At 40.2% G+C, this 14,590-nt stretch overlaps 1 protein-coding gene across 3 annotated transcripts in view; it reads right to left on the bottom strand.

Annotated features, from left to right (window-relative positions):
* Positions 1 to 3,142: 3,142 nt before the first annotated feature.
* WDR33 (WD repeat domain 33) overlaps positions 3,143 to 14,590 on the bottom strand; it is a 51,807-nt gene continuing 40,359 nt past the window's right edge. The window contains exons 17-22 of one of the 3 annotated variants that reach the window (XM_010075167.1): positions 12,016 to 12,118; positions 11,283 to 11,745; positions 7,593 to 7,759; positions 7,371 to 7,463; positions 6,421 to 6,606; positions 3,143 to 3,796 (exon numbers count right to left, since the gene is read on the bottom strand). In XM_010075167.1, the coding sequence (XP_010073469.1) occupies positions 3,564 to 3,796; positions 6,421 to 6,606; positions 7,371 to 7,463; positions 7,593 to 7,759; positions 11,283 to 11,745; positions 12,016 to 12,118 (1,245 nt within the window). In that variant the 3' untranslated portion in view covers positions 3,143 to 3,563. Of the gene's footprint in view, positions 3,797 to 6,420; positions 6,607 to 7,349; positions 7,464 to 7,592; positions 7,760 to 11,282; positions 11,746 to 12,015; positions 12,119 to 14,590 lie in introns of all 3 variants that reach the window. The other 2 variants (XM_010075168.1, XM_010075166.1) reach the window with 2 other exon arrangements.

Genomic DNA, 14,590 nt, shown 5'->3' with positions numbered 1-14,590 from the left:
CTGTGAGTGAGATGCCGGAGCCGATGCAATGTAAGGACTGACTTGCCCGTGCCGTTGAGAGGCAGGTACTGTGCAGCAGCGGTGCCTGGGGCTGACTGATGAAACACGGAGACGACGGAGCAAAAGCTGGCCAGGTGGGGGTGGACGGTCACAACCGCTGTTGACAGGGACTGGTTTTTGCGCCAGCCCCTGCGCTCTGAACACATGCTTCAGGCGCTGCATAGTGCGGTCATCGGCCACCTCAGACCAGGGGTGAATACTGTGTGCCACTGAACTGCATTTCTCTCTAAAAACCATCTTTAAAATACCATCCAGTAAGTGAAACAACTGTTCCTGGGGCTGTGGGTGACACAGACTACCTGTACCTGTCAGGGGAGTTTTCTTGCATGATGATGATAGGATGAAAGGTGCTTTTCTTAGTTCAGAACCTTGGGAGTTTGCAGGTGTTGCTGCCTTACAGCTGCTGTAAGGTAGCAAATACTTGGGCTCTAAAGGGGTAGCTTCATCTCTTAAAACTTTTTTTTTATATATATATACATTTTTTTTAAATCTCTCATCTTGGGCAGGAATTGCTTACTTACCACAGCATGACCTTCAAAAAATAGATTTGCTAGTAACTAGCCAGAGCCTGTAGCAGTTAGCAGAGCTCTGTTTCAATGCAGAAGCCAAGCAGCCTTGGGAAGGTGCTGAACTCAGGCTGACAGTCCCTGCTGAGAGCTGGGCACTTCAGGATGGGCTGTGTACTGCACTGCTGCCAATAAATGGGACTGCCAGGCCTAACCTGCTCAGGGCCCCAGTGAGCGTCTCACCGTGTGTATGTGCCTCATAAAAGTCAAACTGCAATATTTACCTTCTATCACTACTGAGGGTTTAGCATATTCACCTAATACTTGCTCCACATTAAACTGAAATTGTTACATGAGGGTACTTAAATGTACATAGATTTCTTTAATAAAAGTATGTGTACCAAATGTCAGTATAGACATTCCACCAATGGTCACTTCTTTTCCTTAAAAATGTAGATCAGAGCTATCTGATAACATTAAATTAGTTCTCTCATTGTTACAGCTTCTAAGCTATAGCATATGAAATTAATTTTATTCCTAACAGCAGTGTCCAATTAAAGGGGTCTTAGACAAGGTGAAGCTGTAAACTAGCAGGTGGAGCATGAGGATTCTATGTACAGTGTTTGTCAAAGAACTTGACCTGAAGTGTACAGAAGTATATTCCCACTAAATAATTTTATCCATTTTCCAGCAATAGTGGTGGGTCAGGGTAGCAGACTGTGAAGCTTCTGTCTCTCCTGCTATGCTGTCACCTAAGATTTTTATACGAAAGCTAGCTAACTATCCAATTTTCTTATGACTTTCTGTGCATATTCCATGATTGATAGTGGAATATTTAAAAACTTACTTTAAAAAAGTGTTCCTTGAGGAAGAGTATTACTTCACACCAAGTACCATAGTGGTTTAAGGAGTTCACCAACCATCAGAGGAAAAACAAGCATAGTCCCTTTTGTCTAGATAGTGAAAACTCTGTTTCCTATTATTAGGTGCACTCTGACTTGTTTTGGTAGAGGACTGTGGTTTAACTAACGACAAAAGCTCATCCTCTAAATCACATATTCTAACTATTGGACAAAAGTGAATTTCAGCCCCTTAAAAATATATAGGGCTTGTAAAAAAAAAAAAAAAGAAGAGAGAGGACAAGCTTTCTACTTTGCTACTAAGTCATAGGTATTTATCATTAAAACTTCAGGACAGATCCCAACTCCCAGATGTATACCAAATGTGACCAAAGCCCTTCCTCGGAGGTAAAAAAAAATTATTTCCCCCCCCAAAGGACAAACTCTGTCATATCAGGTGCATCTCAGCTGCTTCCCAGTCAATTCCTTTAAGACCCTTCTGTCTCCCTAGAGCCCCATGACAAGGATTCTATAGGCTAATGATTGGAGTTAACAACTATAATTTTCAAATGCCATTTTATACACTACAAATTAAAAACTAAGAAAAAACCCCCACGTGTGACTGACTGAACCAAGAGAAGAGCAGTTAAACATCTGTTCTTTGAGCTCTTTCAATAAGACAGGCCATAATGACTGAAGGCAGTCTTTAGTGAAGGTGACTGTCTGAGAATGCAAACAGCTGCTGTGTATCGCTGTGTTGTTGCAGTAGCCCTGTCAGCTATAGAGCTACATTGCCATATGATCCTGAACATTATAACATGAAATTCAGGGATGGAGGAAGCCTGGTAGTGATATTTTTTATTATACATTATATCCTATATTTTTAATGTAGGACCTTCCTGAGAGCTGGCTTTAGAACATGTGCTAATGTGATAAAATTTTCATTGAGGCTTTAGGTATTAAAGGAGCCTGTTGGTAACCTGGTGACTGGAGATGATTAATATGAATGAGTTATGGGGAAAAAAGAAACTTCTGGGTGGTAAGCAGCTTTATTATGAAATGTGGGAAATGAGAATAACTCCTCCTCCTCATTTCCCTCCCCTAATAAAACTAGGAAACAATATCCTAAAGAAAATAATACTTTAAAATGTTAAGACTAAAGTGATCAGCTATCAGGGTTTGCACTTCAGCATGTGAATGCACCAGACTCTACTGAACAGCTGTATCCTTAAGCAGCGCATCCTACAGCCATTGTAAAACATATGCATCCGTATTAATCAAGCTGCTAAACTTCTTTTTCCTCAGTTTCTATAAACAGATGCTGTTTTGAACAAAAATATTTGACTCGCCCAGGTGAAGCATAGAATGACAGTATTTGTCATGATGTCTGTTTTGCTAGCAGTCCAGGTTATAACTCTCGCTATGTCTATGACAACTTTTTCTAAATGGTATTCCACATTTTTCTCTTGCAGGATGGTAGACTAGCAAGCAGCGGTGATTTCCCGTGGTTTGGAATTTTAACATCAGCACCACTTGTAATCTCTAGACAACTGTGGCTACAGGTGAAAAGGAAAGTTCTCTATACATGATAAACCACAAAGTAGGAACCAGCTATTAGTATTTTAAGCAGTTGAGATTTCAGGAGGTAGTTCTGTTGCTCCATCTGATACACAAGTTTGCCTAAAGACAACCCTCTTTATAGTAAAATAGGTGAGTAAAGAATCACACACTTGATTTTTTTGTTAATTTTTGCGCAAATTACATTCTGTATTCATACAAAACCAACGTTTGACTTCTGACAAACTGTACATATAGAAACAAGTTTCTGTCTGGAGGCGAACTGAAATCTGTGGAGATGCTCCATGTCTCACAACACTTAAAAAAAATTCCAGCTCTTCACAAAACAAAGTAGGTAAAAGAAGGTGAGGAAAACAGGAGTGGAGAGGATGAAGCAGAAAGCTAGCTACAATATTGCAGCTAGTAGCAGTTGATTGATCTAGGAAAAGACCCTTGTTAGGAACTAACGCACATTCAGTTATCCCAGTTAAGAATCCAGGGCTGTGGCGTTGCAGGGTTACTTTCTCTTATAGAGTCCAGAGTAGCAGTCTATTTAAATATTGTCCAGCAAGGACTGGGTGTGACCCAGTCAAAGCCTCTTCTATCGGCCTCTTCCACCACCCCTAGATGCTCCTCTTCTTGATGGACCGGAGTTCATGTTATTTCCCCTTCCCCAATTACTTCCGCTCCTTCCTCCTCGAGAAGGGTTATTGCCTCCTGCAGGGCCTCCACCAAAAGCTTCATCTCTGTGGAATCCATCATGATGGTCTCCATCTAAAGAACTAGACCTCCCGGATTTTGCTGCTCTCTGTGAAGGTCCCGAATTTCCTCGTCCTGAAAAGGAAGCACAATCAGTTACCAATGTTGATGTCTAAGCCATGCCTCTTCTCAGCAATACCATGTATTTACCTAGTTGTTCTGTGCTATAATCACTCACAGACCAAATGCAGCTGAGACCTGGAATTTTATGCCTCCTCCCTCTACACAGGTTTTCTTACATAGATTTAGTGTCTCCATTACAGTCAGAAGATGGACAGCAATCAAGCAATTCCTTGGGAATTCAAGGAGATTACATCTGATACAGTCAGCAATCAATGAAGTGAGTTGGAACAGTGACAGTCATGGTGTCCCCAGAACTGCCAGGCATCCCGGGTTCTTATGCTTTAACACCATCTGTGGGTTTCTGTATATTTTTATGGGAAAACACTTTTTTTTTCCCCCTAAACAAAGACATTGCACTGATGGATCAGTTGAGGCTGGTGGTGAAGACAGTAACAGTGTTTGGTTCCGGTTTTTGCTAGAAATAATAGAAAAATGGTCTATGTTGCTGCTAACCAGGAACACAAACTCCATGAGCTCTTACTGTCAGCAACAGGATTTTCTACTTCTCACACATCTTTTTAGTACTGATATGTAAATTAACATAAAAACCGACAAAGTCATTAGCTCAAAATAACAAGCAGTATTTAGAAAAAAAATAATTAGTAGTAACAGTGCTTTATGGATATGTGCTACAGGTAAATGAGGATATTTTTGCTCCACTTCAGCAAGAGTTATTTTTTTGTTGACTCTGCTTGGTTCTATCTCAAATAGAGACCACATTGTTCCACAGAGTTTGTAATTCATGAAGTTTTAATCTTCAAATTACTTTACCAGTACAACTGAATGTGTCACAGCCCATATATTAAAAAAGTATTGTTTATGTTTTCTTTACCAGGCTTTCTGCCATTGTTCTGAACTTTATCTGGTACATTAATGAGTTGATTAGGCACCACAAGTCTGGTAGTTAACAGTTGTTCTGACTTCAGTGAAAATATGATAAAGTTATCATAAATTATTATTGAAGCAGGAGAAGGAATCCTTACAGATTTGATAAGATGCTGGCTAAATGAGAAACACAACATACAGTTACGAAAGGAAAAAATATTGATATAGAGGAAGTTTACCAGCAGAGTTTTATTAAAAACATCTGTGAATGAATGATAAAACCTGCTGTTAATACAACACTGGAAATACAGTCCACGCAGAGGAGGACCAGCATACAGTTAAAACTAAATGAGCTTCAGGACAACAATAAGAGAAGTGAGATGAAATTCAGTGGTGTCAAAGACAAAACTGTGCAGTAGAGGTCTAACAAGAAAAAATTCAACTATAGGCTGGCAGCTCAGCATCTGGAAGCACCTGAGAAGGATCTCTGTCACTGATCACTACCTCACAGTGGGTAGTCAATATGAGGATATTAAAAATGCCAACATTAAAAAAAGACAACAGCAATCCTGAGATTTGTAAGAAGAAAAAAGATCAAGAACTGGTACAAGGCTAATGGGATGACTGTGGAAATGGCATACACACTAACAGGCTCTGACCAAGCTACTAACTCCCAAAGAATGTATTTTGTGGGTTGCAGTAGCTAGTTGCATGACAGTGTTGTGTGACTTTAGTAGTTAAAGAGGGAAACATGACATAAGGAGCTATTAGGAAAGAATGTTAAAAGCAGAACAAAACCAAATGAACTGTAGAAATCCAGGCTGGAAATGGTGGAGTTCGATGCAGAAGTGGCATTGAGAAATAATAGGGATCAACTTTCAACTGTTCCAATTAAAACACAAGACATCATCAAGTGAAATTAAATTAGTGAATGATAGGCTTAAAACAAGAAAACACCATTTTCCTTCCTTCCTTTATTTTTTAAAGCATAGTCTACTGCAAGTAAGTTTTAGAACTCTGTCCATGGATGTTGTGGATGTAAAAAGTTTGTATGATTCTTAAAGCAATTAAGAGAAGCACACAAAAGGTAACTGTCAAAAGCCATTAAATATTAAAAAATATTTTCAGTAAGTCACTGAACTACAGATCTTCATAGGTTTAGAGAGCATTTCGGGGACCTTCCTACAGTGGTCTTAAGACTCTTCCCTCAATACCTGCTGCTGGCTATTGTAGAAGATGAGCTACTGAGCTTTATGGACTTTGGTCTGATCAGGAATGGTCATGCTTACACTCTTACAAGTAGAGAACTTGCAAGGAAAGACTTAAAAAAAAGTTAGGGTTTATTAAGTCCAAAAGAATTAAGTCTGAGAAAGGAAAGATATTTGAGTTAAAGAATGCTACCACAAGCACAAACATTAACAAATAACTATTCAGAAAATTAGAGGAAAAAAGCTCTTAACAAGAGTTTTCCAACTGGAGTAACAGGGAGCCAAAAAACTAACTGCTTTTGAACAGAGCAATACAGAAGAGGATTATATGATGCTGGAGACAAGATTTGGATCTAGTGTCCCAGAAAATCCCTCCATTCCTGTGTTCCTAAAAGATTGGTCTAAAGGTTCACAGCTGGTAAGATCACATATTTACCAGTTGAGCTTATCCCCTTTGAATAGACGAGGAATTCTGGATAAGCCTACTGCTGTTGAAAAATGTGCCAGTGTTACATGAGGTTTTCAATGTAAGAGGCTTTTTACCTTTGCCCCTCTCTTCTGGAGGTCCACCTGGAGCATCCATTTCTCTGTGGTCAGAAGTCCCTGGTCCATCATGCCAGGGACGTTTACGTGGTGGCAATGAGGCCATGTCCATGCCCTGGAGTGAAGAAGAACGTTCTCTGTTAGCTGGAGAATGCCTCTCATGAGGAGGGTGATCTGGACGAGGACCTGAGCATGAAGAGAAAAAACAGGATTTATTGTTCATCTGATCATTATTCCTCATTTTTGGAGGCAGTCACATAAATTCACATACTTTCCACACTATTTGGCACACAATTTTAAGTTAAAATTACATAAAACTCCATGCCCCCCATCCCAACAGGCAAACAAGCAAACATGAGATGAACAAGTTTTAAGAAAACTAAAGGTAAAACAGGTTTAAGAAATGATGAGAAAGAAAGAGAGATACAAAGTGTTCTTTTCAGTATAAAATCCTTTCATGTATTGTAGAGACAACCACATCTTAATTTATTCCTGTGTCGTGTGTACTCATTTTTTCCATGACATTCTAAAACTCAGTTTTACCAATAAGCTGTCAGACATTGCAGCTCAAAACATTATTTTTGCAAACAATAGAGAAGATGCCATCCAAGAGAAAGATGACTATTGGCATTAATATGCACCTCAAAAAAACCCCACAAAATATGCTTCCATCAGCCACAGGTGACAAACAGCCCAGAGCTGTACAAGAATTCAACTTAAAAACCAAGACTTGTATGGCCGCAATAATTTTCTGTTCAGTGAGACAGCTGCATTTAGAGCCAGTTAAAGTCTGTATAGTGTGTGTACACCCCCCCTTCTGTATAGGTAAAAGACTGATAACAAGCATATGAGGTGCAGGAAAAATAAGTGATTTTAAAAATTTTTGTCTATGTGGTTATATTATAGAAGTCTAGTCTATTACCCAAAACAAACGCCATGAAATTTTTTACCTGGTTCTCTGTTTCCCTCCCAGGATTCTGGTTTCCGCCCTCCTTCAAAGCGTGGAAATTCATCTGGAGTAGGAAGTAAACCCTTCCGGCCTCCTGAGCAGTATGAGATGCAGGGGATGGGAGTGAGAAGAGACATTGTATTAATGAAAACATTGCAATTTGCCCAACACACATCTTTGCTGCCTTATCCTTGCATTTCTGTATGGAAGAATGTTCTCTCACCTCTAAGAGCACCACGACCTCGCCCCCGAACACCATGGTCCCTTCCTCTTGAGTTTTCCTCTGGAGAGTCAAAAGTATCATCTGTCCCAAAATCTTCAGGGCCAGGAAAGGCATCTCTCCCCCTGGGTCCCCGGCCCTCATGTCTCGAGGGTCCTCCTCTTCTGAAGCTACAAGAAAGAACATGGTACAAATGGGGTTTTTAGGCAGGATTTAAATTGAAAAACTTGAGTCAGCTTCAATTTAATAATCAACTAATTTCTGAACTGTTTTACTTAATTGCTAGAGCACATACAGTTACTAGAATAGGATTTGTAGGTGGAAAAGTGCTCATTTTCTGCCTTTGAGCGCGTCATTTATTCATTTTTATAGTCTTCCCTCGTCTTTCCTTCTGTTGATTGTGTTTCATACAAGAAAAATATTGTCAAATATACTGCATTAATGTAATGAAAAGGGAAAAGAAAGTCAGTGGGTGATGAATGGGTGAATTTCCCTTAACTGTTGTCTCACTTTCCCCATCTCTTTTTCCCTTTACATTTTAGTGATAAAAACAAACCGAAAAAATACAAGCAATGACAGTTACAGCTATAACAAAACATTCCAGCATCTAATTCCTGTTGATTTGGGATTCTTTTGCTAGAACGTTCTCTTTTTCATTCCATTCTTACAAGTTTACAATTTTAGCAAATGAATCCAGACTGTACTTGGCTCTATAGGGATGACAATTACTGAACAGCATGCACAGTGGCATTCTACAGCCTGATCCAGCTGCAATAATGAAGACTTTTGATTTACAAAATGTAGTTATGACTCTAAAGCCAATAATTTCCCTCTAGTAAGTACCACGGCGTCTTCAGTAATTTGGTGTGACTGGGTTCTGCATCACATCTTAAATGAGTGTAGCTCCTCCAGCATCACACTGGGGTTTTGACAGCGATCTTCAGAGAGAAGAATGGTTCTTAACGAACTGTCAGTGCCATTTCAGGTAAGCCCGATGGCTGCACGAATACTAGTCATTTTGTTTTTTACATTACCAGTTTAAACACTTGGAGTGCTTGCAAAAGTGCATACACGTTCTGTGTATTACTGCAACTCCAAAAGCGTGCGCTAGCACCGGCTGTTAGGATAGTCTCGGTTTACAGTCCAGTTTCTGTGCAAGCACAGGTGAGATGTTTAGGTGGTGCAGGCACGCTGGTTCGGGCGTCCTCACAGTGCAGCCCCACACTGCTCCTGCCCACCCCTCGGTGACCGCACAGCGAATGCAGAGCACTCTTTGCCCCTTCACACTGATGCCCCCCACCTCCCCTCTCTTCCCAATTCCACACTGGCCAAACCGTAGCCACTGTAATACTCAGGTGGTGTTGGCTTTATGCATCATCCCCTTCCCCAGCTCATTAACGACACAGTGCATCCTATTACAAGCAAAACTTTAGATACTTTTATTTAGAATTTTAACAACATTAACCTTTTAATTACAAATTTAAATATCTTAACAGTAGTCATAACACAATACAATATTTTTAAACTTTTACATTTTTTCTTTAATTAAAAACAATAGGTCTGTCTCCACCTCCCAGAAAACAAACACAATACAGAGAGGAGGTTGCTGTGCCTGTACAGGTACAACAGTGGATGGACGAAGTGCTGTGTATGGACAGTGAACCATTTTACATTAACCTGGATGATTTGGGGAAACAAACTGAACAATTTCAGGTACAAATGGTTCAAATAACCACATAGCAATATTGTTTAGCCTTGAAACAGCACAGTCCTCTAGACATTCTTTAGAGGGCCTCCCATTTTAATAATACTGACGTGGTGTGATAATTGCCGAGATCTGCAACACAAGGTCCTATGGCTAGCAGGAATAGGGCCTTTCCTTTTGTTTCCAGGAAAGGTTATGGACACAGTTTAGTTTTGAAATCTATCATACCTATGCCTGGCATGGCCACAGCTCCTAATATTCTGTTATGTATATCCTTCTCCACTTTTTCATATCAGTCACATGTAAAACCCTGCCTTGCATACAGCTCAGTTCCTGTTTGACTGCTCTCAGATCTTCTTCTTTGAGGCCTAGGACCTTAACATACAGAGCTACCCTGTGAAGATTAACAGGCAGGAAGAGGCAGGGCTCTGCGGGGAAGCATCATGTTGACATGCACAGGTAGAGTAAGAACAGGACAGGGATGAAAAGGACGGGAAATCAGAGAGAAACACACATACACACACTTCCCTCTCATGCTTGATCAAACCAGTTACAATCCAAATTCCAAACCAAGTCAGCTAAACAAGTGGTTGGGATTCTTAAGTTCACCTCAGCATCTGCAGTAAATGGCACCTAATTCATCTTTGTTCAAAGGAATCCATTAAGTTTGCAAGCACAGTAAACCTTTGATAGCCCTGTGCCGATTCCTTTTAACCAACACTGTCTGTACTCTGACGAATAGACTCTTCTTCGTTCAGAACACAGATTTACAGGTCATTAGGTCCTCGGACACTCTTCCTGAAACCTTTTTAAAAATCAGGATCATAAAATATTTTCCAGTCCCTAAGCATTTCCAATATAAGATCTGAAAATCTCTACTGAGCTTCTAAAAGCATTGTCTGCTGTGTCTTTTAGAATTCTGTAATGCAGACCATTCAGCTTGGATTCTCTCTATTTTTAGGTTTTTTAAAATGGCTTTGATTGTTACCTTAAGTTACTGTTCATGTCTTTTCATACTCGTCACACAAAAGGAAGGTACGTCTTTACACAACTAGGTAGAAAACAGCTAAAATAAGAGCTGTATAGATGCAAAGTAAAAGGAATGTAAGAAAATCATTAAAAAGGCAACTAAACCACACAAAATTCACATTATGTGGAGACCACAATATATCTGTACAAGTACATGTTCTTATATATAGAGCTGGTGGTCAGTGAGAGGCTTAGACCTTGGAGGCCAAATTTAACTCAGTTAAACTAGCATAAAGCTGGAGCAATTTAGATGACCGTTAATCTTGCTGACTTTGTGTAATTCCTCCGTATTTACATTGATAACTAGAAGCAAATTCATCCCTTCGTGGTTTATTTGGGAATTGTGAGCAATGACATGGACATTGCTGTAAATTAGATTATTTTTTAGTTCTTCGCTTGGCATTAAGAAATAAGTCAGAAAAAGAAATAAAATTTCTACAAGCAAAAACATGAGAAAATAGTCTCAACAGTCCAACAGATGCTGTAGCTCTGCCCCTTATATTTGATAGTAGGATCACTGTTCCTGTTCCTTACACCTCATTCTGCAGTCTCTACAGTCATGCTCTGGTTTGTGACTGGAGACAAAGTCTCAAAATCCACTTCTAGTGTTCAAAAGTTTGCCACTTTAACCTTCAAGTTTCCTCTCAACTTCCATCAAAACAGTCTCAAGTCTTCATCCTGTGTCACTGGATCTTCTCTACAAATTTCCTCCCTTCTCTTTACTTACTGTTTAAAGACACGGAAGCTGCTGTGTACAATGACCATTTTTTCAAGTTTTCTTCTATTACTGAGTGATTTTTATGGACTCTATACTCAGGTATATTAGAGTTTTCATTTCCTTATTGGTTTCCAGTTTATAAATCTGAAACAGACAGACTCCTTAATGAAAAGGAAACCAGGAAGAAAGAGTTCCCTCCATTTACCCTTTAACCCAAAAAGATGAGTAGATTTATTCTTACCTCTCATCTCGTCTTCCTCGGAACCGTGCATCCTCAGGATCCCGTGGATATCTATCATCTGAAGGTCTCCGTCCTTCCCAAGCACCAGGAGGCCCACGGTTTGAACCCCCTCCTTCAAAATCCCTGTGATCAGGAGGAAAGGGAGGCCCGGGTCCGCCTCGTCTCCATTTTTCATCTTGCAACGGTGGGCCTCCTCTCCCCTCAAATTCCCGTAATCGATGGCCAAATCTCTTATCTGGATGGAAGTCGTCACGGAAGTCATCTGGTCGATCAAAGTCATCATGGAAATCTGGGTGAGGTCCTCGTCTATCTGGCATGCCCCTGCTGTCTCTACCATCACCCCACTCCTGGCCACCTCGAAACAACCCTCTGTCAGGCCCATGATCAGGACCACCACTGTTCTGGTCGTGCCTTCTATCTGAGAGAGGGCCCATGTGATGGTTTGGTGGACCACGGGAGTCACCTTGAGGGAAAAAATCATAGCAGATTTCTGTAACGTTTTCTGAAAACGCTCTTGGATACTCTAGTTCGTACAGTTCTACAAAGCATACACCATACATTTCACTTAAAATACTCTTTTGGGGAAAATTTTTCCTCTATATACCAGCCCATGTCTACAGAAGCTTTCTCTCAGCCTGTGCTCTGCCGTAGCCTTTTCTATCTAGAGCACTGCATTGGAACAGCCTCTTCTAGGAGAAATGCTCACAGATGATCAGACAACATATTTAATTACCTTTATTAAGACCAGGTCCTTGGTTGTGAGGGCCAAGACGACCTTGTCCTCCCTGCTGCCCCAGTCCTGGTATCAGTGGTGGAGGACCTGGGTTCTGTCCGTCCTGCAAGCATACAACAAGAAAAGCCATGTGAATACCACACAGGGGTATTTTGGCTTTTAAGCGGTTTGTAAGGTGGCAAAACAACTTCCTTTACATAAAGACTGCATCTTCACAGGTCTTACAATAGAAACAGCTGATTTTCCAGTGGTTTCAGCCTAATTTTTCAGACATTCACATCAGTAATGCTTTTTCAGTCACTGTCTGAGAAGCTTACATAACTTTACAGGAAAGAGCATTTCAAGGATTAATATTTTACCTGTAACGACCAAAGATGATAAAGCTCATATTCTAGCTGCCTGTTAGAAAAGATGAGGAAACTGTGTATTTGTTTGAAAAACATCAGGTACTGATTTATATGCTGCTAAGCTGCTGCATAGATCAAAGACTTCCTTTGGAAATGAACAAAAAAAATGAAACAATGAAAAAAAAAAAAAGAAGAATGTCAGCACAGGGGTACAACAACAGGGACAGAAGAGAACCTTTCCTAAAAACTTTTGTAAACTCTTAACATGCAAATACATGAGTTTAATTTTTAACAAAGTTTGGCAAAGTTTGTTCTTCCTAATTCTAAATCTAGGATGAAAAGAAAGTGGCAATACTTGGTTCAGCACCAAGAGACAAGTTGTTCATTGGTTTTGAAGCAATGACAGGGCTCAAGCAGAAGCTGCAGTTGCCTGCTTTTCTCAAGCAGAAACAAAGTGAGCAGAGGTTTGTGAAGTTACCTGATCTCAAAGGAAAAAAATAAAATATATACATCTTTTGTTGTTTCCTCTCTCTTTGTGAATTTTAAAGGATAAGAAAATTGTTCTTTAAATTCAGCTACTGTCCCAGACCCATGAAAGATTTCTACAGGTACCCCCTTTACACTGGATGCACCGTGATGACACTGGTTGGGAAATAATGTGTTCGAACTGTCTGATTCTGCCTTTTAACAGCAAAGGCCAGACAAAAAGTCATCATTTGGGGTTTGTACTTGACTGAAAGTAAGAGGGGGCACACACATAATTTACACTGTAGCAAGGAGATCCAACAATAAAAATGTCTCACAGTGAACAAGACAGGATTTGAAACTTGCAAGACTGCTATACAAAATTCCCCCCAAATCCCATACCAGAAAACCTTAAACACGTAATATTTTTTCCTAGACATGTCTATTATGTAAGATTTAGACTTTGCCTTCATATTGGCTTGTAAAAAACCCTCCAGGTAGTTTGTAAATACTTAAAAACCTCTACTCCATCACTGTCATTGTACTCACAGCTACACTGCTTAATCATCCATTAATCAAAGTTAAACATGCTCTATGTTTGTTTTTGAGAAACACTACCTTTCTCCTGTTCACAGAGTTCATTTGTGTATTTTTCCCTTCATATCTTGAAATACTGGTTTTAAATTAAACGTTTATATTCAACTGCAATATAGGTGACAAACACAAAAAACCACACAAATACATACTACAAACATCATGTTTGCATCAAGCAACTTTGTAAGGACTTTGAAAAAAGGCAAAATGAAAGGCCTGGTCCAATGCCTATTTAAAAAAATCCCAAAACCCACTTTCCTAGTGACTGGATGTTGTCTTGAGTCCAGAACAAATAAATTCCCTGCCTCGGTAAGTGATTCTGCCATTCTTGACCAAAACCTTCCTGGAGTTCCAGGATTTCTCATATATTTAGCATATACTGACTTACAATAAACTTTATTGAAGAATTTACCTTTATGCCACTAGTGTTTAGCCAAAGCAGCAGTTTTTAGCACTCACTAAATGAGTTTCCCCAGCGTTCAGCAAAAACCTCCGTTCCAAACAAATCATACTTTGGGAAGACAGGCAGACAGAGTTGCAACACTGCATTTTCACATGCCTTTCAGTTCAAAATACATTCTGGGCCTCAAACTGGGCTTGAAACTGAAAACCGAGTAAGTACAGCTCAGAAGGAGATGCTGCACTAAGAGGCCTCGTGTACCCCGCAGCCTGGCGGGTACGTCTGGAGCCCCTCACACTGCCCTGGGCTCGGGGATGCCCCAGCATGGGCTGAGGTGCTGCACAAGCTGCTGCAGCTGAACACAAGCGCGCCGCGTCACTGGCCATCCGCCCTACAGATGCGGTGTCCCAGCCACTTTACGATAGCCATCTGTATCAATTACAAGTATGCACTGAAGGGGAAAGAATTCTTTGTATTCACCCATAAGAAAAAAATTGCATTTCTTGTAAAATACTGCACAAGCTCTTAAAGTTTGTATCTATGTGGACAAGAGACTTGGCCTTCGTACCTCACTCAACCAGTGAATGAATAAATGAAATTCAGCACATTTATCTAAAAGGAATGGGAAAAGATCAGTTCTCAATGGGCAATAGCAAAAGAGCTCCAAAGTACTACTGCTGACTTGGGAATATCCTCTTTATCCATCCACACGTTAATATCGACGTGACTATCTCCAGAATAGGATTTTGCCAGTTGTATCTCAGGCAAT

Source organism: Pterocles gutturalis, unplaced genomic scaffold (assembly GCF_000699245.1).
Source record: "Pterocles gutturalis isolate BGI_N339 unplaced genomic scaffold, ASM69924v1 scaffold11112, whole genome shotgun sequence".
NCBI lineage: Eukaryota > Metazoa > Chordata > Aves > Pterocliformes > Pteroclidae > Pterocles > Pterocles gutturalis.
The sequence above is the reverse complement of the archived record's forward strand: the minus strand, read 5'-3'. Positions and strand labels throughout refer to the sequence as shown.